The sequence below is a fragment of the Ahaetulla prasina genome, chromosome 2 (genome assembly GCF_028640845.1).
Source record: "Ahaetulla prasina isolate Xishuangbanna chromosome 2, ASM2864084v1, whole genome shotgun sequence".
Lineage (NCBI taxonomy): Eukaryota > Metazoa > Chordata > Lepidosauria > Squamata > Colubridae > Ahaetulla > Ahaetulla prasina.
This window is the reverse complement of record NC_080540.1, coordinates 195,036,397-195,062,140: the sequence shown is the minus strand read 5'-3', so window position 1 is coordinate 195,062,140 and position 25,744 is coordinate 195,036,397. Positions and strand designations below refer to the sequence as shown.

The window sequence follows — 25,744 nt, the reverse complement described above, 5'->3', positions numbered from 1 at the left end:
GACTAGATATTTGGATTTATACTGGATTTTGACGAGGAAGGACTAAAGTTGAATAGATATTGTAATTTCCCTGTATTGAAATTCTATAATCTGTTGTATTGAATTTTAAATAGAATATTCTCGAAAGATCTTATGTAAGAAAGACTTGGGGGGGAAATTATATGGTTATAGAAGTTATAAGGAGATATTCTCTGAATTGGGTTGGATTTTTATGCTTTAGCTGGTTTTAAATATTTTAGGATTAATTTGTTCTACTGATCTATATATTTTATTACTGTTTATTGTTAATTTTTTGAAGGATTTTGGTTATGTAAGGAGGAAGTCAGAGCTAGAGAGGGAGAATTGGTATAATAGTTTTGGGGGAAAAAAAATTTTTTAGCATATGGTTGTTTTATTTTTAACTATACCTTGTGTTTGTTCCGGGAAGCCAGGGGGGGAGGGGGGAGGGGGTTTGTGAAGGGAGAGGGGTTGGGGGGAAAGGGGAAAAAAATTTTTTTGTAAAACTTTTTGAATTAAAAAAAAAAAAAAAGGTTGGCAGTTTGGCGGTTCAATCCTTAGTGCCGCATAATGGTGAGCTCCCGTTACTTGTCCCAGTTTCTGCCAACCTAGCAGTATGAAAGCACGTAAAAAAGGCAAGTAGAGAAACAAGGACCACCTTTCCTGGGAAGGTAACAGTGTTCCGAGCGCCTTTGGCATTTAATCATGGTGGCCATATAACCAACGGAGATGTCTTCGGATAGTGCTGCATCTTCAGCTTTGAAACGGAGATGAGCACTGCCTCCTAAAGTCGGGAACAATTAGCACATATGTGCAAGGGGAACCTTTACCTTTTCCTTTTACTGTTAATTTAATGGCTTTATTGCATATTTACAATATACATTTTATTTATTTTATTTTTATTATTATTAATAAGTATATTATTAATATATTTTATTTAAATTTGATTTGACTTTTATGTATCCTATCTAGAGCCACAAAGATGGACTATAAATGATCTATAAGTGTTATAACAAATATAATAATAGCAATAATAAATAATTGCCACGAGACTTGAAACTACATACAGTCCTTGGTTAGCAACCAAAATTGGGACTCAGTCATTAAGCGAAATAGTCACTAACTATTATAAATAATAAATAATAAATAATAAATAAATAATAAATAAATAAATTGGTGATGGGAACTATGAAACGATTAATAGTAGTGCAGATTCAGTAAATAGTCTGACAGAAGCCTTATATACCAGGAATTCAGGCTAAGGCACACATCATCTATAACTTACTTGAGCTTGATTTATATTTTCCGTGGAGGCAAAAATTATAGTAAAGAATACTGGAAACAACTGAAAATTATTTAGCAAGACCTGGCCTTGCCTTGCCATATTTTCTTTCTGATTCTTTAATCCATCATGGGCTCATAATAACAGATGCTTAACATCTTCCTGGGTGTTAGTGAAACTAAACTCTTCCATAACTTTGAGTAGGAGTATTATTATTGTAATGTCACAATACAATACTCCAAAGATATTCTCATTCCAAGCCATTATCTTATTTATGATACTAATGATTAAAAATAAAAGGTAACACCTTCCATCCTAAATGTATACTTGCACCTTTGTCCAAGTCCTTAGACCCACATATTCAGATGGAACAAAAAGTTTCTCTGAGAGCAAAACTTCTTCAGCGTGAGTCCTTTTAGAGATAGTTGGACTCTAACTTCCATTGTTTACAGTCAGCATGATTAGTTAAAATGATAATCCAGCTAAACTGGGTTGGAATGATTGGAACTGAAATCCCACACAGTCTGAAGGCATCAGGTTGTGCTAGAGCAGGGGTCTCCAAACTTGGCAGCTTTAAGATTTGTGGACCTCAATTTCCAGAAAGCCAGCTATGCTGGCTGAGGAATTCTAGGAGTTGAAGTGGCTTACCTACGGGACCGTCTACTGCCGTCTTCTATCTCCCAGCGACCGGTGCGTTCCCACAGAGAGGGACTCCTTAGGGTGCCGTCAGCCAAACAATGTCGACTGGCGGCCCCCAGGGGGAGGGCCTTCTCTGTGGGGGCTCCTACCCTGTGGAACGAGCTTCCCCTTGGGCTTCGACAATTACCTGACCTTAGGACCTTTCGCCGCGAACTTAAAACCTATTTATTTCATATGGCTGGACTGGCTTGATTTTTAAAATTTTAATTTAATTTAAGGGGTTTTAAATTTCTGTAATTTTATAGGGTGTAATTTTTATCTTAAATTTTCTGGCTAATTGAATAAGTTTTTTAAGGGTTGTTTTTTAATATTGTGTGTGCTTTTGTCTGTATTTTATTTGCCTGTTCACCGCCCTGAGTCCCTTGGGAGAAGGGCGGTATACAAATTAAAATATGATGATGATGTCGTCCACAAGTCTTAAAGTTATCAAGTCTGGAGTCCCCTGTGTTAGAAGGCTTTAGGAACGAAGCAGAGCAACTGCACCCAAATCTCGACTTCGGTTGCTAAGGATAAAATACTGAGTCTATAAACCAGCCTACTTGGCAGTGGGAATAGAACGAGAATCATTGGCGCATCCATGGCTTTTCAGCTTAATCAGTTCCACAAGCCAATGAATGGAAGAATCCCCAAGCAAATGGAACTTAATCTCAGGAAGGAAGAAACACAAAAGTTGTGAGTAGAAAGCCTAGACTGATTAAAAAAAAGTTTAAGTGCTGAAGCAGAGGAAAAATACCCCAAGAGTGTGCATGATACCCACTCCTCATATCATGGCTCATCTGATAGATCAAAATGGTTGTGCAATCATGCTGTGTCACTTCCCCGTGTACTCTATTATTCATTTCTTCACATTTCTTGGAATGGCCCACAAGATATCAGAAACACAACTCTCCTTACAGAGACTCTCTTTCAGTCTTTCTTCTGCGCCATTTCTCCACCCCGTATTCCTTCAATTACTCTCACTGAAGTGTGCAACTGCTTCTCGGCCTACCTGAAACCACGCTCGGAATGAATGGCTGCACCACAGATTATCATAGATCAATAATAAATAATTGCCACGAGACTTGAAACTACATACAGTCCTTGGTTAGCAACCAAAATTGGGACTCAGTCATTAAGTGAAGTAGTCACTAACTGAAACCATATCTGTGCTTTGTATCTTACTATAGCTTTCTTTTGCTTTATAGACCTGTGAAGGTGAAAAATGCACACCTTGGTCACAAAGTTTCTCTGAGAGCAAAACTTCTTCAGCGTGAGTCCTTTTAGAGATAATTGGACTCTAACTTCCATTGTTTACAGTCAGCACGATTAGTTAAAATGATAATCCAGCTAAACTGGGTTGGAATGATTGGAACTGAAATCCCACACAGTCTGAAGGCATCAGGTTGTGCTAGAGCAGGGGTCTCCAAACTTGGCAGCTTTAAGATTTGTGGACCTCAATTTCCAGAAAGCCAGCTATGCTGGCTGAGGAATTCTAGGAGTTGAAGTGGCTTACCTACGGGACCGTCTACTGCCGTCTTCTATCTCCCAGTGACCGGTGCATTCCCACAGAGAGGGACTCCTTAGGGTGCCGTCAGCCAAACAATGTCGACTGGCGGCCCCCAGGGGGAGGGCCTTCTCTGTGGGGGCACCTACCCTGTGGAAGGAGCTTCCCCTTGGGCTTCGACAATTACCTGACCTTAGGACCTTTCGCCGCAAACTTAAAACCTATTTATTTCATATGGCTGGACTGGCTTGATTTTTAAAATTTTAATTTAATTTAAGGGGTTTTAAATTTCTGTAATTTTATAGGGTGTAATTTTATAGGGTGTAATTTTATAGGGTGTAATTTTATAGGGTGTAATTTTTATCTTAAATTTTCTGGCTAATTGAATAAGTTTTTTAAGGGTTGTTTTTTAATATTGTGTGTGCTTTTGTCTGTATTTTATTTGCCTGTTCACCGCCCTGAGTCCCTCGGGAGAAGGGCGGTATACAAATTAAAATATGATGATGATGATGATGTCCACAAGTCTTAAAGTTATCAAGTCTGGAGTCCCCTGTGTTAGAAGGCTTTAGGAACGAAGCAGAGCAACTGCACCCAAATCTCGACTTTAAAAGGTTGCTAAGGATAAAATACTGAGTCTATAAACCAGCCTACTTGGCAGTGGGAATAGAACGAGAATCATTGGCGCATCCATGGCTTTTCAGCTTAATCAGTTCCACAAGCCAATGAATGGAAGAATCCCCAAGCAAATGGAACTTAATCTCAGGAAGGAAGAAACACAAAAGTTGTGAGTAGAAAGCCTAGACTGATTAAAAAAAAGTTTAAGTAGGCCTTACAGTACATCATGTGCTGAAGCAGAGGAAAAATACCCCAAGAGTGTGCACGATACCCACTCCTCATATCATGGCTCATCTGATAGATCAAAATGGTTGTGCAATCATGCTGTGTCACTTCCCTGTGTACTCTATTATTCATTTCTTCACATCTCTTGGAATGGCCCACAAGATATCAGAAACACAACTCTCCTTACAGAGACTCTCTTTCAGTCTTTCTTCTGCGCCATTTCTCCACCCCGTATTCCTTCAATTACTCTCACTGAAGTGTGCAACTGCTTCTCGGCCTACCTGAAACCACGCTCGGAATGAATGGCTGCACCACAGATTATCATAGATCAATGATAAATAATTGAGGGATGTTCCCATGACTATTTAATGAAATGTGTTTTGTTTCCAGAGGCAAGAATATGTAACTTAGTGGGGCAGGAAATATTTCATTCAGTGTTTTGGCCAAAATAAGAAGATATGGCTCCTTGACAGACTGCAATACAAGAAATGGAAATAGATGATTAAAAACACCTAATTTGTTTTCACAGTCAAAGCACTGATATCTTATGGTTCGTGCAAAAAAGCAACAAGAAAACTCTTGCTCTGTTCCTTATTAAACATGGTTCAAAATAGAAAATCATAAATTGCAATCAGGTAACCAATCTGCTTTCCCCATCTGTCCCTACAGGACACAATCCATGGCAGTATCACTTTGGATCCTGGCATCCACTGTAAGCAGCAGAGAAATGGAAGGCGGTTAAAGCTGATGATACTCAGTTGTACTTTTCCACCCCAGGCCACCCCAGCGAAGCTGTCGAAGTGCTGTCCCGTTGTTTGGAGGCCGTTCGGGTCTGGATGGGGAGAAACAGACTCAGACTCAATCCATCCAAGACGGAGTGGCTGTGGATGCCGGCATCCCGGTACAGTCAGCTGCAACCGCAGCTGAATGTTGGGGGCGAGTCACTGGCCCCAACGGAAAGGGTGCGCAACTTGGGCGTTCTCCTGGATGGACGGCTGTCGTTTGAAGATCACTTGACGGCCGTCTCCAGGAGAGCTTTTTACCAGGTTCGCCTGGTCCGCCAGTTGCGCCCCTTTCTTGACCGGGATGCCTTATGCACGGTCACTCATGCTCTCGTCACTTCTCGACTGGATTATTGCAATGCTCTCTACATGGGACTACTCCTGAAGTGTACCCGGAGATTTCAGTTAGTCCAGAATGCAGCTGCGCGGGTGATTGAGGGAGCACCACGTTGCTCCCGGGTAACACCACTCCTGCACAGTCTGCACTGGCTACCTGTGGTCTTCCGGGTGCGCTTCAAGGTTTTGGTTACCACCTTCAAAGCGCTCCATGGCTTAGGGCCCGGGTACTTACGGGACCGCCTGCTGTTTCCACATGCTCTCACAGAGAGGGTCTTCTCAGGGTGCCGTCCGCCAAGCAGTGTCGGCTGGCGGCCCCCAGGGGAAGGTCCTTCTCTGTGGGAGCATCTACTCTCTGGAACGAACTTCCCCCCAGTTTACGCCAATTGCCTGACCTTCGGACCTTCCGCCGGGAACTGAAAACTTATTTATTTATACAAGCGGGACTGGCCTGATTTTTAAATTCTAAATTTTAAATTTTAAATTTTAATGGTAATTTTACTGGGTATTTTATATGGTCAATTGGACGGTTTTAATCTTGGCCTTTTATTGAATAAGCTTTTTAATTGTTATTTTAATATGTATATTAACTGTTTTAAATGAAGGCTGTACACCGCCCTGGGTCCTTCGGGAGAAGGGCGGTATAAAAGTTTAATTAATAAATAATAAATAAAAATAAATAAATAAAGAATGGCAGCTTACATCATAATGTGATAGCACTAAAAATAAAAAAGGATGGAAAATCTGATTGCTAAATGATCCAAAAGAGCCTAGTATCAATTCTCAAGAGTCCTAGTATTATATTTAACAAGACATATTCCAAACGTTGTACAAAACAAAGGGCTGCCCCAAAATAGATTATGGTGTATTTATAAATGTGGCTGGCCCATTCTTTGACCAAGCAATCAAAGTAAATGTTCAGCAACCATTGCCTCTTCCAGCATCTCACTTGACTTTGAATTCACTCGGAGACACTAAAAGCTCTGCATACTTATATCACCCAAATAGATGATCTCATTTATCTACATCACTTTGACAGTCCTAGTCTGGACCAAATAAGTAGCAGTACAGATAGGATAAACAATCTAGTTCCATTTGAGACAGTGGCAGATTCTAGTAATGTCCTGCAAAAGTAGATACATTTAAATGCCAATATCTTTAAAAATCCCACAATACGTATTTTGATTTACACCAGCAGGTTTGCGTTAAAAAATGCCCCTCAATCTGTTCTTCCACCTCATGTGTTACCATATCCCAAATAAAGTGCAGCAGTGCAATGTCTCATCTCAAAATCACATTCTGCAGCTTCATTAATGACTATCAAGCCACTGATGTTGGCTTAATAGTCATTAATGACTATAAAGAAAGTCGTTGAATCCTTTGCTTTGTTAGGTATCCTCATGAGGGTACTTTTAAAGGAAAGGTAAAGACAGACAAAGTCATCCATGCAGATTTCATGGAATTCTATGGAGGTAGTTTGTCCACCTAGCAGTTCAAAAGCATGCAGCTGCGACTAGATGAACAGGTACCATGTGCCTTTTCCATATAGCCATGCTGGCCACATGACCACAGAAATGGTCTTTGGACAACACTGGCTCTCTTGGCCAAGAAATGGAGATGAGCACCATGTCATAGAGCCAGACACAACTGACAGGGAAATCTTTACCTTTTTTTCAACTTTTGGTTTACCATTGCCCTCTTCCAGCATCTCACTTGACTTTGAATTCACTCGGAGACACTAAAAGCTCTGCATACTTATATCACCCAAATAGATGATCTCATTTATCTACATCACTTTGACAGTCCTAGTCTGGACCAAATAAGTAGCAGTACAGATAGGATAAACAATCTAGTTCCATTTGAGACAGTGGCAGATTCTAGTAATGTCCTGCAAAACTAGATACATTTAAATGCCAATATCTTTAAAAATCCCACAATACGTATTTTGATTTACACCAGCAGGTTTGCGTTAAAAAATGCCCCTCAATCTGTTCTTCCACCTCATGTGTTACCATATCCCAAATAAAGTGCAGCAGTGTAATGTCTCATCTCAAAATCACATTCTGCAGCTTCATTAATGACTATCAAGCCACTGATGTTGGCTTAATAGTCATTAATGACTATAAAGAAAGTCGTTGAATCCTTTGCTTTGTTAGGTATCCTCATGAGGGTACTTTTAAAGGAAAGGTAAAGACAGACAAAGTCATCCATGCAGATTTCATGGAATTCTATGGAGGTAGTTTGTCCACCTAGCAGTTCAAAAGCATGCAGCTGCGACTAGATGAACAGGTACCACGTGCCTTTTCCATATAGCCATGCTGGCCACATGACCACAGAAATGGTCTTTGGACAACACTGGCTCTCTTGGCCAAGAAATGGAGATGAGCACCATGTCATAGAGCCAGACACAACTGACAGGGAAATCTTTACCTTTTTTTCAACTTTTGGTTTACCATTGCCCTCTTCCAGAACATCCTTATTTCCCATTCTTACCTACAGCCATGGAATTCCCTAGTGGGTTTCAATCCAAATATTCACCAGGCTCAATCCTGCTTGATAAATTCAGTGTTGGCCTTTCCAGGTAGACCAGACAAGAAAAATGAGCAGATCAGCTAATTTTATTTTATCTTGCAATAACATAATCTTGCAAGCTGAATGGTACAAATCTCCAGTGCCTCTTTTACAGCCTGATAAATTAGGGAAGGTTCCTTTCTGAGTTTCTTTCTGTTCCCGTCATGCAGCTGTGGGCTATGCCTCACTTATCTGACCATTCCATAGGTAGAAATTCATGGGAAATTGACTGTCCCATGAATAACTCCAGAGTATGAAGGGGTTTATAGATGACAACCAGCACCTTGAATTCCATCTGGAAACACACTAGGAGCAGGTGCAGCATGTGGAATAGTGGAGTGTACCAAGGTGCAACCATAAATTCCCCTGCCATCATGTTTTGGGCTTTCTGGATGTTCTCCATTTATTTATTTATTTATTTATTTATTTATTGAATTTTTTATACCGCCCTTCTCCCGAAGGACTCAGGGCGGTGTACAGCCGGAGATAAAATACAAAATATGTACAATTAAAATAAATTAAAACATAGCAAAATTACAAAACGGCTAATAATTAAAATTAAATTTAAAATATTTAAGAATATTAATAAAACCCCAATTTAAAATCAAATTATTATGCCAGTCCCGCTTGAATAAATAAGTATGTTTTTAGCTCACGACGGAAGGTCCGAAGATCAGGCACTTGACGTAAGCCAGGGGGGAGTTCATTCCAGAGCGTTGATGCTCCCACAGAGAAGGCCCTACCCCTGGGGGCCGCCAGCCGACACTGTTTGGCGGACGGCACCCTGAGGAGACCCTCTCTATGAGAGCGTACGGGTCGGTGGGAGGCATAGAGTAACAGCAGGCGGTCTCGTAAGTACCCGGGTCCTAAGCATGGAGCGCTTTAAAGGTGGTAACCAAAATCTTGAAGCGCACCCGAAAGACCACAGGAAGCCAGTGCAGACTATGGAGCAGTGGTGTTACGTGGGAACCACGAGCAGCTCCCGTTACTACTCGCGCAGCCGCATTCTGGACTAACTGCAGCCTCCGGGTGCACCTCAAGGGCAGCCCCATGTAGAGAGATTGCAGTAATCCAACCGAGACGTAACCAGAGCGTGAGTGACTATGTAAAGAGCATTGCAGTAATTCATTTGGTAGTTGACTAAGGCACGAGTGACTACAAACAGTGCCTCTCAGTCCACGAAAGGTCACAATTGGCATACAAGATTAAGTTGGCAAAAGCCCTGCCAATCACAGCTACCACTTGCTCGTCAAACATGAGCCACAAAAACAAACACACAAACAAATCTGGAAAAGATTAGAAGAATCAGCAGGACTCCATTTCTCCAGTGTTAAGCCATGTCCTCCAGCTTTTTCTCCCAACTCTCAGATGTATAAATGCTGCTAGCTCTTTTGCTTAGCAGCCTGAAAAAGGTATGCCACCACAGGCTTAGCGGCACTGTCATACAGCAATTAATTCACACGTGGCAGCTTCGAAGAGAAAACCCTTGTTTGTTTTTTTCATGCCAAGCTGAGACTGAACAAACACACAAAGCATAGAAAGCAAGACATTTTATCTTCTCTACCCTCTTGTGACTGCCCTCTTCCCTCTGTGTCCCACCACAGAGTTCAGAAAAAGGGGTCCAAGTGTGTGCTTGGCTGTCTGTGGCACAGAATGCAGCCTTGTCTGCTTTTCAGGCAGCAGGTGCACTCAAGCTGCACTTGCTGGGATCTGGTTACAGCTTCTCCTCTGCCCAGGTATTTACCCTGCTCCCGATGGGGAGAAAAAAGGGTTTAAAAGTCCCCCCCACCCCGTTTCCCGGTATAACTCGGATGTGTGGCCAGTCTCTTTTTTCCCAAAACCAAGGAAAGAGCTGGTAAATATTGTGCGCGCGCGCGCGCACACACCCTTTGCTGGACGCGTTTCGCCAACCTTCGCTCTGCACGCGCTCCTAGGAACTCTCTTTTCATATTAAACTCAGTAACTCGCGGCACGTCTCCCTCCCCGACCTGCCTTCAGGATCTGGGGTGTCCTGGGTTGGAGGACCCACCTCTTCTGTTGCAACAGGTTGGTTTCGTCAAGTTTTCTGGCCCAGGATTTCTCTCCGCGTATTCTTCGTAGGAGCGCAGCCCAGAATCTAGAGAAAAAGCCGCGGTCTCCAGGCAGCAGCATCCCCATCGCTGGGCTGGCTTAGTCTCAGCAGCGCATCCCCGAAGGGACGGTTCTTGTCGTCGTCTTCTTCTTTCTCCTCCTCCTCCTCCTCTTTCTCTCCTTGGTCCCCGTCCTCCTCCTTTCTGCCCGGCTGCCGGAGGCCAGCTCCAGTCTGGTCTGGAGACGGATGAGTCTGCAGCCGATAGAGTCCGAAGCGGGGGGTGGCGGTTGCAACATCTGGCTGCTGAGCGAGGCCGGTACCTGGCGGAGTCCCAGGAACAGGATCCGAGGGACAACCTGCCGGGGAGGAACCGAGAGGAGGAGGAGGAGGAGAAGAAGAAAGGCAGGCAGACCCGCCCAGCGCGACAGAAGTTTTTTTGTTGGCGTTTAAAGAGACCCGGAAAGAGCTTTGGGACGAAAGTATTTTTTGAGCTGTGGAATTATAGCTTTCCTTCTTCGGGCCTCCTTGATTATTCCTTTAAATCAGAGGTCTCCAACTTTGGCAATTTTAAGACTTGTGGACTTCAACTCCCAGAATTCCTCAGCCAGCTGACGAATTCTGGGAATTGAAGTCTGCAAGTCTTAAAGTTGCTAAGGTTGGAGACCCCTGATTTAAATTGTGATCTGTTAAATAGACTCCTACATCGCAAGTATACCCATTTGGGTTGATAAAACCAACGTTATGCCCCAGACCTAGAAGGTACCCCTTCTTTTCAGAAACCTTGTGGTTAGCAGAATTAATTTTCATTATTTAGTGAGAAGCCTTCCCAAGTTGGCTAGTATACCACTTTTTAAATTCAGTATTCAAACAAGGGAGGTATCTCCATGAAACTATGTTTTCTATATTGTAAAGATCATGAAGAAAAGGCAAATATAACATGTATATAGTGGAGCCCATCCTCAGGGTACCTCTCTCTCACCACATATTCTGGTGAGAGAAAAGCACCCTATGGGTCCTGGACGATTCCAAAAGCTCAGAAGACTAAGCCTCTGGTCCCTGTGATTGACCCAGATTGTAACAGTAACAGAGTTGGAAGGGACCTTGGACGTCATCTAATCCAACCCCCTGCTCACGCAAGAGACCTGTACTAGGGATTTGAACCGCCGAACTGCCGACCTTTCTGATTGACAAGCTCAGTGTCTTAGCCACTGAACCACCAAAGGAAAAGAGGATCCCGCATCATTAAGAGAGCCAGTTGGATAAATAGTGGTTAAGACACCAGTCTAGAAACTGGGAGTTTTAGTCCTGCCTTAGGCAAAAAGCCAGCTGGATGAGCTTGGGCCAGTCACTTTCCTTTCAGCCCTAGGAAGGCGACAAGGGCAAACTACTTCTGAAGAAGCTACCAGGAGACAACAATGACTCAAGGGCACCTCTTCCGCGCCAAAAAGGATTATTGAGAATTGTGGTCAAAGTGCAGTCTCTCACAAGCCACAAACTTTATTCTTGGTGACTGTATGATACATCTGGTTTTCAGCCCTGATGCCCTGATCCAAACTCTGACCATCCCTCCTTGTTCTCCAAGTCCAAAGGAATCCCTCTCATCCTGCCATCACAGAGAAAAGGGTTATGAATCCCTTCCCATTTTGGATTGAAAGACCAAGGCCAGCCAGGTAAACGTTGCCCCTTGGAAATGAATCCTAGTTTTGACACCGCAGGACTGAATGGCACCGATTTTATAGGAAAAGCCAACGTAGGTGGAAGTGGGACTTCATTTGCTCATGGCATCAGCTGACTTTAGCCATTGGGACTTTCAGAACTTCTGTGATCTTACTGATCACAGAAGTTCTGAAAGTGCCAATGGCTAAAGGCTCACCTTACGTTTTGGTTTAAGATGAGCGTGAAAATGATTATAGATCTCATAACAATATAGATCTCATAACAATATTTCTACTGGAGAGAAAAGGCTGCGAACAAAGAACAACAAGGACATTCTGGTTAACATGTCAGCTACTTAACTCAGAGCATTTATGAGAAACACTAAACCTGCTGAATTTCTAGCTGGCACACAATTGTGTTTACTTGGCAGAAAAAAAGAAAGCAAGATAACTTGTTTTCTTGAGAAGTCCATAATTTTATGGGGCATTTTTTTTTATATAGGTGAGGTGAGTTTTCAATGGTGACATTTCAGATCACTCACACAGAGCATAAAGGAAAGGGAAGTTTGGCTTCTCCTTGAAATATTTGTACCTGGGAATGTAAGTAATCTCCATAAACATGGCCACTTCTTTTTTCACAGACTCTTGAGCATTTGGCTGTTCCATGGTAAGTTGAAAGGCAACCCAAGAAGCTTTTGTGTCAAGATCCTTCATTATGTAAGTTTTCTTGAACCACTTTCAGCAGTTCTCAGTCCTGGCAGAACTACGTAATCCACTTCCAGCTCAAGGCCAAATGGTATGTTACATTTGAAAATGGCTCCTACCTGGCCCTCAAAAGCCTTTTGAAATAGAAAAAAAGTACTTCAGCAGGGATAACTATCTTTTCCCTCCATTGAAAGTCTTTGTTAAGCCATACAAATATGTATTTATGTTGGCCTTAAAATAAAACCTGGCTGTCCTCCCAGGTTTGGGATGAGGGTTGCTAGAGTTCCTTCTTGTGTGTGTTGGTATATGATTTTTCTGTTGTTAACTGGTTTCATCATCTTGTTTTTTTTAATCTATCTTGTTATTTTTTTTAAGCTTGTTTGTTGCATTGTGAGCCACCTAGAGTCATTCTGGAGTTGGGTGTTGCCTAAATGAAATGAATCAATAAATAATTCTTGAGAATCCAGTGTGCACATTTATTTTATGTATTGTTATATAAACAATACGTACAGTGTAATGTTTATACCCTACCTTTATTTTCTGCAACTCAAAGTGGTATACATAATGCTTCCCCATCCATTTCTCCCACAACAGCAATCCTGGGAGGTGGGTTAGGGAGAGAGAGACAGAGAGAGACAGACACACATACACAGAGAGAAATTTGGGGCCAAAGTCATTCAGCAGGCTTTGTTTCTTAAGGGAGGATTAAAACTCATGATCTGAGTTTTAGTCCAACATTTTAACTACTCTAGCACACTGACCCTCTCATGTTCAGACACTGCTTCTAAAAAAAATCCACCTTTGAAATAATCTCATCAGAAACAGGTTTTCCCACTTAAAAAGGTGAATATGGTTATGATTAACTTGTAACATGAAATACGCATGTATTCCTTCATTTCTGAATAACACATATACAGGTAGTCTTCAACTTACAACAGTTCATTTAAAGACTGTTCAAAGATACAATAGCACTGAACGAAGTGACTTATGACCGGTTTTCACACTTAACAACCATTGCAGCATCCCCATGTGATCGAAATTCAGATTCTTGGCAACCGACTCATATTTATGACAGTTGCAGTATCCCAGGGTCATGTGATCCCCTTTTGCAACCTTCTGACAAGCAAAGTCAATGGGGAAGCCCGATTCACTTAACAACCATGTTACTAATTTAACGACTGCAGTGATTCACTTAACAACTGTGGCAAGAAAGGTTGTAAAATGGAGAGAAACTCACCTAACAAATGTCTCACTTAACAACAGAAATTCTGAGCTCAGTTGTCGAGAATTATTTGTATGTCCCTGAATTAGGAGTTTAGAGAGGCTGAGAACAATCAGCATTTTAAAAGAAATTGTTTGAAAAATGCTTTGCTGCGCATAGAATATATTCATACATATTTCTTTCATCCCGTTACTTTGCCATAGGGGGACTTCGGATCTTTCAAGTGGCTTTTTCTACCCTCTAGGGAGCAAGCACCATGCCTTTCCTGTCTTTCTTTAAAGTTCACTATTCACTGAATTTATATGGTATCTTGAGTACTTGTACAATAGTAATTGTTAGCAGTGGCAGCTTCAATGTGGTGGGATAGGCTGCCTCTGGATGTATGCATGGCATCTTCTCTGGCTTTCTAAAAGATTTTCAATATGATTTTGTTCAAATAAGCTTTTGGGAAGTGGCTTCATTGGATTATTTTGGTTTTCTATTTTGTCCCTTTGGGTTTAATGACAAAGTTAGGCTACCATTTTTTATTCTCTTTCTGTTTCTTTTCTTACTCTGAAGCAGCTGCACACCCTGATTTTTCTTGAATCATGCTGGAATTTTCTTTGGGATAGTTTTATGATTCTTGGGAGCCAAGCAATATAGAAACAGATAATATAAATACATAATAGCCTTACTCATACAGGCCAACTCTAAATAAATAACTTTTGCATAATCACAAAAAATACGGTAGCCAAGTAATATATTTTAAAGGAAAGAAGAAAAACAAACGAGAAAAATGGGGGTGGAAGCAAAAATGAATGGGAGATGAACAGCACTAAAGATTTTAGGATTATGACCAGTGGTGGGATTCAGCCAGTTCGCACCACTTTGGGAGAACCAGTTGTTAACTTTCTGAGCAGTTTAGTGAACTGGTTGTTGGAAGAAATCATTAGGGCAGAGAACCGGTTGTTAAATTACTTGAATCTCACAACTGATTATGACCCCTCCCCAATGCAATATATCTTTAAATTAAATGTATGCATTTAACCATGTTAGGTTTTAAATTAATGATTTAATATAGACTTCAGATTTAATATAGACTAAAGAGATAATATGTTGGATTTAACACTGGATAAGGCCATTTCTGGATGAAAAAAGAAATGTTTCCAGTGTTGTACATCAAAATCCTCAATTTTCCTGTATTGTTCTTGGAAAGGAAACAGGTAAGAGCACCAGTTATAGGGAACATTTTGCAGGCAGAAAGTACTGCATCCTGAATTTTTTCAAAAGGCTCAGGAAAAACCCTTCTAGAAACCCTGGAGAGGGAGAGGATCACTCTGCTAAACTTTTCTCTCACTCAAAATGAATGTTTCATCCCGAAAAGTATGCAAAATATATGATTCTAACTCCAGCAGATGGCAAAGCCTTATCCCAGGAAGTAACCAGCTGTTTAAATAATTGATCTATCAATCGGGGTGGGGGGAGTCAATCAATACCATGAGCAGGAAAAGATGAGTTGAAATGGGGAAAAAACACTCAGAAAAGAAAAAGGGTAAAAGTGCAGAGAAGAAAGAAGAAGAAAAAAAGTAAGGAAGATAGAAAAAGAATGACGCCCAACTTTCTTTGGTACAAATACAAATTTTTAAAAAATACATCAAACTCTTTACTTCAAGGTTAACATTTGTTTACATTATTCCCATTGCCCAATATAATCCTAATCATTCAATCCCGAAATCAGCTTTTCATTTCTTTCAATTTTTTTGCAAAATGTCCCAAAGTGGTACTTCCAAGCAGTCATAAAATTTGTCAGAGTCTTTTCTTTCATCAGGGTTTTGTCAATTTCACTATCTCTGCCCATTCTTCCAGCTTCACCATCCATTCTTCCATTGTAGGTATTTGTAAGTCCTTCCACCTTTGAGCATATAAATCTCTCACTGCTGTTATCATATAGGCATTTACTGAGAATATATTTTCATGGTTGCTTAACTGAGACATTCCATTCAGGCCAAAGGAAGCTAATTGTAGAAATTATACAGAGGATTGCAGCAGCAGGTTGCAGGGGTGTATGAATTCATTTCTCTGGAAATATGTACCCTGGGTTTTGATGAAAAATCTATTGAGGTGTAATTAATAACTAATTATGCTAAAATCAAGACTTTACCCAGTTTATTTGTTTTGGTTTTCAAGATCAAAACAACGCTGTGACAGGGTATTAAAATATATATTTCTCAAAAAATTCTTTCATGTATTATTATCTGAAGTTATGCCATATGTTAAATACATAAATAAATCTTATGTTATGTTTTCTCCCTTACCAACTGTGTCAGTGGTTGTTTTTCTTCTAATTCCTGTTTGTTTCCTTCTTTCATGAGGATAAGCCAGATGGATGGCTTCAAGCAGCCAAAAATGACATGAGAAACAAGATATCAAATAGCAACATAACAGAGGTGAGTATGATTGACACTATTTTTGATGGAAAGGTGGGATATAAACTCTAAGCAAACAAACCGATAAATAAGGTTAGGTAATAATGAGGACAGTATTTCCTGGAACTGGATTTGGCTACAGTGGACATTCTGTGACAAAATAGGTGTGATTCAGGTTGAAGAGAAAACTTCCTAAATAGGCAACACAACACTAAAGTAGCAAGAACTTGTTGAGGATGACGACAACAGCAACAAGGGCAACACTTTAAATTCTCGCCTTATAAATACTGATTATTCACCCAAAATCATAATGCCAAGTTTATTTTTTGATTATAAACGGATGTCACTGAAATTAAATATATATAGCAAAATGTTAAAATTGTTCCTACGCTCAAGTGTTTCTTTTGACACACCTTCACAACTGATTTTAGCACGCCTCAAGTACAGTTGTCAAAATGCACAGAAATATACCAAATGCTGTCAGATGCATTTCAAATAATCTGTTGTCAAATATAAAATTAAGTATATTTTTATGGCACATGCCGATGTTATGTAATTGGCAATCGGGACTTCCAACAATATTTTATGCTTAACACAACCTGTTCTCTTGAAAATCCTTAAAAACTTTGGGAGGATGAGCTGGGCTCTGAACTGAAAGAAAAACATTGCAAAACATTGGAAGCTCAAGTACATCTTAGGTTAGATCGGTGGGTCATGTTTAGACATAACATCTTTGACTTCCTATAGTCTGTTGGCCAGCATGCCAGAATTTCAAGGTTGTTAAAGGTTTGTGTGTGTGTGTTGTGTCTCCTCCTCAGAAAGTAAGTCCACCTTGATTTTCACATGTGCCCCCAATATAAGCCCTAACTAAGACCCCACCCACTCCAGAGTGCACAGGTAAAAATTAAGCTAGGGTGGGGATGGGAGGGGGGATGGACCTATCCTAGTACTTACCTTTGGATAGTTGCAGCCAGGCCTTGCACACCTCAGCCCATTTCTTTTGCTGCAGCTGGCAAGGCTTTCCTGAAGGCCTCTGCAGCCGATAACAGCTGCGGAGGCCTTCAGGCAAGCCTTACTGGCCTTGCCAGATGAAGAAGTACCTGACGGCCTCTAATAGCGAAAAAGAGGCCAGGGGCAACACACGCAAGTGAGGTGAGTCAGTGGGCGACATCCCCCCTCCGAAAATAAGATCTGGTGCCTTTTTTTGGTGGCAAAAAATATAACATGGTCTTATTTTCGGGGAAACACAGAATAGAATAGAATAGAATAGAATAGAATAGAATAGAATAGAATAGAATAGAATAGAATAGAATAGAATAGAATAGAATAGAATAGAATTTTTATTGGCCAAGTGTGATTGGACACACAAGGAATTTGTCTTGGTGCATATGCTCTCAGTATACATAAAAGAAAAGATACGTTCATCAAGGTACGACATTTACAACACAAATGATGGTCAATATATCAATATAAATCATAAGGATTGCCAGCAACAAAGTTACAGTCATACAGTCATAAGTGGAAAGAGATTGGTGATGGGAACTATGAGAAGATTAATAGTAGTGCAGATTCAGTAAATAGTTTGACAGTGTTGATGGAATTATTTGTTTAGCAGAGTGATGGCCTTCGGGAAAAAACTGTTCTTGTGTCTAGTTGTTCTGGTGTGCAGTGCTCTATAGCGTTGTTTTGAGGGTAGGAGTTGAAACAGTTTATGTCCTGGATGTGAGGGATCTCTAAATATTTTCATGGCCCTCTTCTTGATTCGTGCAGTATACAGGTCCTCAATGGAAGGCAGGTATATATAACCCTATGGGCTAGATAAAAAGAGAAAATGATTGTGTTTTCAGCTACAATAATATTATTTCTTGAACTGTAAATATCTCTGAATTGGTTCAAATAATTGTCAGAGAACAAGCAACTAAAAATGGTGTAGCTAGTGAATGTTTAGAAATATCATGATGATGAATAATATTATACAGATAATCCTCAATTTACAGCCATTCATTTAGTTACTTTTTAAAGTTACAGTGTCACTGAATAAAGTGACTTATGACTGTTCTTCACACTTATGACCATTGCAACATTTCCATGGTCATATGATCAAAGTTCAGCTGCTTGGCAGCAGGTTCATATTTATGATGGTTGTAGTGTCCCAAGGTCATGTGATCATCTTTGGGGACCTTCTGACAAGCAAAGTTAATGGAGAAGCCAGATTCATTTAACAACCGGGTTACTAACTTAACAACTGAAGTGATTCACTTAACAACGGTGGCAAGAACAGTTGTAAAATGGGGCAAAACTCACCAACTATCTCACTTAGCAACAGAAATTTTGGGCTCAATTGTTATAAGTTGAGGACTACTTGTCTCAGCCATCTCTGACAGACTTCACCATTTAAAGCCAGACTGGTCATCAAAACCATAGCTTCCAATTAATTGCCATGGCAAATAAAAGTTTTAAATCCTGATACAAGAGGACAAGAAGATTTCTAGTCCTGAGTATCTGTGTTCTGATTTGTTCTTAGGTGCTTAGGATCTTCTTGCCATCTGCATTGAATAAGACATTTCAGTGCAGAAACATTTTATAGCATGGATCTATAAATTGGACTTGTTTGCCTTCCATACCTGAACACAAGATTGTAATTTCTTTATTGCCAGAGAAACTCAAAGCAATAAGGTCAAGTTACTCCAGTTAAGTTCATGTCCCTGGTCTCTCCAAGGGGCAATTCAACATTGCTTAGGCTGTTTTTATTGCTTGCTTCAAGCAATAGAACTTGGGTTAGTCATCTGATGAAAGCAATGGACAGTTGGTTCAGACCGATGAAAAGAACCACATGTTTTTGCAATGCATAATTCACTGTTTCATAAGGTAGAGAGAAAACCCTCAGTATCGGTGAATCTTTAAAATAGATTAAAATTTCAGAAATGGCAATGGTTGCTGTAACCCAGAGTGCATGGAGCCCCCAGTTGATAGATGAATGCCATCTTATGACAATGCAAAGCATTTAACAGAATGCTACACCAAGCACATTGACAAAATTAAGTGCTTCCTCAGTGCTTTTCCAGGTCGTTCCGGGTATGTGCCTGTACCAACAAAATCTCTGCAGAGATTTTCAGACATACAGTAGAGAGACAATATAGGACAGCATTCAAAACACTTTCCATGAGTCTTCCAGACCATGTAGATGCCTCCATGCTTCTTTTTTTTGGCGGGGGGGGTGAGGCGTATTTGCTTGTTTATGCCAATTTGATTGGCAAAATACCTCTTCAACGTTTTAGTAGAAGTCCCGGATTGTGGAGTTAATTTTTTTAAGGATCCCCAAATGTTCTTCCAGCTCTCTGTAATAATCTTCCCCATTTTCATAGCTGCCAGTATTTGGAAGATTGTTGATGTTCCGTCTTACCTCAGCATTACATTTTTAAGATATAGGTCCAGAAATAGAACAGCATTCATAATTATCTGCTCCATGATATAACATCATTCTAATGTGAATAGAAGATGGAGCAGGAACTGTAATGGATCTGAAATGCAGGAATTTTGCTAGGCAGGCCATTTGATAAAATGTTGGATCTTACAAAAATAACCTTCCAGGGTCTTGTCAACTTTTTGGGAAACTTCCAGACTGGGGAGGGGGTTTTCTAGAACGCTCACACACTGTTCAAAATCACCTTAGAAATAAGCCAAAGAACTGACATATTTTATTATTCCTTATTCCTGAATATTGAGTCATGAGCGGTGTCTAAATCTTTCTTAAGTCATTAATTTGTCATTAAAGTGATGTTGAAAAACCACCATCTTTTAAATTTATTTTAAAGCTTTCATAAAATTCATGTAGCTTCTTATCTGATGCTCCAATATGAAGTTTTATTGCTGGCAAACAAACGAGCCACATAATAAATATGGCAAATAATAGCTTAGAATAGAATAGAATAGAATAGAATAGAATTTTATTGGCCAAGTGTGATTGGACACACAAGGAATTTGTCTTGGTGCATATGCTCTCAGTGTACATAAAAGAAAAGATACGTTCATCAAGGTACAACATTTACAACACAATTGATGATCAATATATCAATATAAATCATAAGGATTGCCAGCAACAAGTTATAGTCATACAGTCATAAGTGGAAAGAGATTGGTGATGGGAACTATGAAACGATTAATAGTAGTGCAGATTCAGTAAATAGTCTGACAGTGTTGAGGGAATTATTTGTTTAGCAGAGTGATGGCCTTCGGGAAAAAACTGTTCTTGTGTCTAGTTGTTTTGGTGTGCAGTGCTCTATAGCGTCGTTTTGAGGGTAGGAGTTGAAACAGTTTATGTCCAGGATGCGAGGGATCTGCAAATATTTTCACGGCCCTCTTCTTGATTCGTGCAGTATACAGGTCCTCAATGGAAGGCAAGTTGGTAGCAATTATTTTTTCTGCAGTTCTAATTATATCTAGAATCATATTGTGAGCGTTATCCTGTGTCAGGCTGCAGGTAGACATTCATGTTACTGAAGACCAAAATCCCTCCCCATAAAATTTCCATGTGGTGTTCCTGATAATACTATGAAAGTCATTTGCCTGCTTTGTTTTTCTTTTCAATTTTTCAACCTAGCTTGCAGCCTAAATACTTCCTAGTAGATTCCCAGCCAGGTGCTAATCAGTTGGGACCACAAGTGGTTAGGTTTTGTCGTCTAGGACTGTAAAGGGGAACACGTCCTTTAAATATTTTCCAAAAGACAGCAGAAAGGTCCATTGTCACCAGTGCTTTACTAATACTGAAGTTTCTCTGTTGACATGCTGGGGGAATCTTGAATCCATGGTTTCCCAAGGTTTCCACTGTCTCTTACATTCCCCTAGAATTGAAGGAAAGCACACTAACCCTAGGAATGTTTGTTTGTGCCTTCAGGTCAGTGTTGACTCCTGACAACAGCCTGGACAAGTCCCTGCAGTTGTCATGGTAAGATTTCAGAAGCGATTTGCCTGACTCTTTTTTAGCAACAAGAAGGTATGACTGGGCCAAGTTCAGTCAACTGGCGTTCTTCTTAAAACAGGACTAGAACTCACAGTATCCTGGTTTCTAGCTTGGTGCCTTAACCACTACACCACACGGGGGAAGAAATAAATGAATAAAAGGGGCAATGAAGGACACCTCCATCCTAGCTGATGCAAATGAAACAAATTAATTTGGGAAATCAATTCCTCAACTTCTATTGCTTGTTCTGCCTCCCAACAGGTTGTTTTGCTGGATCAGAGAGAGAGCGTCCACCCTTGTGTTCTTCATGCCTTTTGTGTGAAAGGAATTTAGAAATAACCAGAAAATCATCTGACCCAATAAAACCTAAAATATAAAGGTCACTGAGTCCCCGTAGGGAGGGAGTAACTTATAGCAAATGTTTATTTCTCCTTGCCCCGGCTCCTCCTTGCTCAGTGTCAACAAGGTTACAGCAGAAGTGCCATAGAAAACCGAAGGCAGAGAGGTTCACCAGTCTGGCCACTCCCCACTCTTCTGTCCTCACAATAAACCCTTTGAACTGTTGTGGACAATTAACAAACATAATAAATTATATAGTTCAATAGACAGAAGCATAATTTTTTTTGGCTTCTTTACGCAGAAGCAATTTGGGATCCTGTTGTTAACCAAAGTAGGCACGAGATCTAAAGGTGACAATTGTGGGTGTGGTTTCTTTTCATTTTCTCTTCTCCCAGAACAATAAAACCATAAGAATTGACTTACGCAAATATGAGGTTATGAGAAGAATACAATTTCCCTGTACGTATATGGAGGATATTAGTGCTACCCATGTCTCTGGATATGATAAGGTGAATGGGTACAGACTGAATAGGGAGGCAAGATATGTAAAATTGTAAGCACAGTCAAGATTTCACTTGGCAACTGCTTTTCTTTACTGAGTTGACAGTCCCAATTGTGGTTGCTAAACAAGGACTACTAATTTCTAAATTGGTTGGGAATATTCCTCCCATAGAGATCACACCCCAAGATTTCCAAAAAGCCTGAATCTAGAATAAATTGGCTTATTTATCTGTTTATTTTATTTTTTTTAGTTGCGAAGTCATGTCCGATCCATAACAACCCCATGGACAACATTCCTCCAGGCCTTCCTATCCTCCACCATCCTCTGGAGTCCATTTAAGCTGACGCCTACTGCTTCAGTGACTCCATCCAACCATCTCATTCTCTGTCGTCCCTTTCTTCTTTTGCCCTCAATCTTTCCCAGCATTAGGCTCTTCTCCAGTGAGTCCTTCCTTCTCATTAGGTGGCCAAGTATTTCAGTTTCATCTTCAGGATCTGGCCTTCTAAAGAGCAGTCACGGTTGATCTCCTCTAGGACTGACTTGTTTATTTTCTACACCACTTTAATCACAGAGTGACTGTAGGTAGTAGGCCGATTTTAGTTTGTATTAAAACCAAAACCAAACTCAGTTGTAACTTAAGTTCAACTAAATATTGCTAATTCCTTTTTTTTAATCTATCCCTCATCTCCACTTTCTAAAAATAGGTTCAGAGCTTTGTACATAACTAATTTTCATGTTGATAACTTAGGATGTCATGAAAACAGATCTAATTAATGGATCAAGTTAAGCATGTTTCATCTCACTGGTAAGCACAAGATGATTTGGATAACATTCTAGGCAGATATTGTGTACGTTTTATATCTTTAATTTCATTTAAAAACATTGTGACCTCTCCCACTCGAACAGCATACCAGCAGGGATACACACAGCCCTGTTCTTCCTTGGCCTGGAGTTAAGATATCTATGGAGTCCCTGTCATTTTTTAAAAATGTTACTTATGCAGACAGTTATGCTTCTTTAAACTCTGCATTCTTTAATGTAGCATAAACTACCCAGAGCATTTTTTGGAGTTGAGCCCTTGAAATAGAGAAGAAAGATAGACAGACAGACAAACAGACAGAGATAAAGAATAAAGGCAGTAACTGATAAACAAAATGAATCATACAATTTGAGCTGAACGAGCACAAGTTGCTTTTTAGCATCTCTTCAAAATTTGTGAGAACTGATTTGTGATCTCGGCCCTCTTAGCAAGTTTGCAGATTAAGCTATTGTTTAACTATAAAATCCAGAATTATATCCTAAGACTGTCTATCAAATATTATTTCAGTTTAAAGAAGAAAGATGTTAAAGTTGGAGACAGGCTCTTTCAAACAGTCTTCAGTCTTGGCAGAAAAACAATCAAATGGTTATGTTCTGTTTCCAGCCAGAGAATGTCAATTCAATTTAAATCAAAAGTTTAACTTTGCACAGGATATCTGACCTCTACGTGTCAGCATGGTGCATCTCAAAAATACAGTTGCATCAATTAAAAATGAGTGGATAATTTTACTTTGGAGTAAAATTATGTCATATTTCATATTTTGGAACTTCAAGCAAATCTTTCTTGGCCTTGAAATGTTGCTTGATTGAAATAGAATAAGTATCTTGATTGACAGAGGTATGTCAAGCAAATTACTATCATTTCTCTCCCCCCGTAAACATTTCTGCCTTTATACAATTCATATAAAATATTTTTAGGGGAAAAAATTCCAATAAATCTCATAATCCCAGTTCAGTTTTTGTTTTCACAATATGTTGAAGGCTGCGATCAGAAGAAAATATCTTCTGAATGTAGGGACATAATAATAGGAGATTAGGTAGAATTACTGGGACATAATAATAACTTCTGTAAGAATTGCTTTGCTCCTGTACGAATTAGAATTGCCTCTGCCGTTTGCTTCTACCAGAGATCTAACTTCTGCTATCTTGTTTTTCTGTACAACTCCATGCCTGGTGGATATCTCAAGAAGCGGCGTTGCTAAGCACCCAGCCCCTCTGTTGTTAAGCACTCAACCCCCCTGTTCCTTGCTGCACTGCCAAAGGAACACATGGGCCAGGGTGCCAGAATTGAGTATTAAGCTGATGCCTCTGAAGGTATAAAAGGACGCCATACTTTCCCCAAGGCGTGGCTATTCCTTAAATGCATTGAATCTGTATGTTCTGGATATAGTATATAAACCCAGTATTTTGTTTTGGCCAGAAATAAAATCTGTGTCTTTTTGCAAGCCTCCTTTCAAGTCTCACTCTTTTTGGCATCTCAGTGGCTCGGGGAAACTCCTGGGACCTTACATGAATAAATATAGATAGGATTGGGGTATGAAGTTCAAAGCCTTTCTGGAGGAACATTTTGTGAGAGAAAACCACAGTGTGCTGTAGCTGAAATTAATTGTCAGTAGGCTTAGTTTGGATCCCTTCCCTTCAGAATGTATCTCTTAAATGAACAACCTAAAGAGGCAATGCCTTTTAGCATATAACTTTATTTGACAAATCGTGAGAAATGGCTTTCTTGATTAAGTACTTCCATTGTCTGAAGCATTCTATCTCCATTTGTTTGGTGGTCTGATAAGCAACAGGAGAGCATCATCCTGGTTTTTTTGTGTGTGTGAATTTTCCAGAGGCATGATGGCAACCTTTGGGATACTGAACGCTGCACTAGAGGAATGTCGCTTTTAAGCTACCAGCATATTCCAGAAGATTCAAAAGCTACAGAAAATTAGTCCCATCACTCTGCAAACTCTGCCAGCAATTGGAAAGATCCTCTCACAACTTTGCAATTCCAACTCCATCAACTTTTGAGGCATATAAAAATGTATTCAGTTGAGAGCCATCTCAAACTGTCTAGCAATATTTCAATAGTTTCTGCATAGTACTATCATGCCACATCTAGATGAGATGGGCAGCACATAAATCTAATAAATAAATAAATGTCCAAATCAGGAATTCACTTTTCATTTCATCAAGTATGTAAGAAGGAACAGCCATGTTTCCAGTACACGTTACAGTTGGCAACAATAATTATGCTTAACCAGAAGTGAAAGAACTTTAGATTTATCATTTCAGAAATTAATTGCACAGATATATCATATGTGGAAAGTTCTGATGCTGCTCTTTAAGAAACACAAAAAACAGTTTCTAAAGCAGCCTAAATCTAAGGTAGGACTAAAGGATTAAAGAAAACAGTGTATATCTATCAACTGCAATATTAATGTCAGATATTCTCCTATGTTCCCCTATGAGAATGAAAGCAGGGATGTAACTATGAATTCCAGATGTTCTCCCAATGTTCCTGGTCGTATTTTTCCAGTTCAGAAGGTGGAACTTTGGAGTTCAAAGAACTTGTATTCATTGTTGTCAGTCACATAAATTTGTTCCTTGCCCCATTCCCCCGAAACATCATATTAAATTATGTTACCATTGTTTTAGCACCAGATTGCCAAATAATTAAAGACAGGAATAATATATGTAAGCAATTGGAAAGATTGCATAATCAATTGCTCTCAGACTAAGCTCAAGAACGATATGCAGCAATTCAGACAGAGTTCAATTCTTTATTTGCTTACATCCAACAGACAGAATCTTGCCAAGCTAAACCCTTTTCTCTCCCAGCCTAATGGGATATACCCTGGGAGATTCTAGGGAATGGCCATCTTTGCTCTCTTCCTCTGTCTCCTATCCAGCTCTGGGATGGGCTCCCCGTTGTCTCCCTCCTCTTCCCAAAATGCCTTTCCTATTTCCCAAGAAACTGCCATTTCATTATAGTCCATCACCCAAACTCCTTCTTTGGGGACCATCTTTCACAACAAATACTTTAAATCATCAGTAACATCATCCTCATCCTCAGAAAATGTTGTCTTGC

The 25,744-nt window shown here is 40.0% G+C and overlaps 1 protein-coding gene and 1 long non-coding RNA gene across 3 annotated transcripts in view; one reads left to right on the top strand and one right to left on the bottom strand.

Moving 5' to 3' along the window:
- LOC131192264 (transient receptor potential cation channel subfamily V member 6-like) overlaps positions 1-10,290 on the bottom strand; it is a 123,571-nt gene extending 113,281 nt beyond the window's left edge. For both annotated transcript variants that reach the window (XM_058171265.1, XM_058171267.1), the window contains exon 1: positions 10,020-10,290. In XM_058171265.1, the coding sequence (XP_058027248.1) occupies positions 10,020-10,147 (128 nt within the window). In that variant the 5' untranslated portion in view covers positions 10,148-10,290. The remainder of the gene's footprint in view (positions 1-10,019) is intronic.
- On the top strand, positions 9,959-24,677 carry LOC131192266 (uncharacterized). Its single transcript, XR_009153683.1, has 5 exons — positions 9,959-10,036; positions 12,358-12,383; positions 15,995-16,069; positions 20,943-20,993; positions 24,504-24,677. It is a non-coding gene; the product is annotated as an uncharacterized LOC131192266 (long non-coding RNA).
- The last annotated feature ends 1,067 nt before the right edge of the window (positions 24,678-25,744 follow it).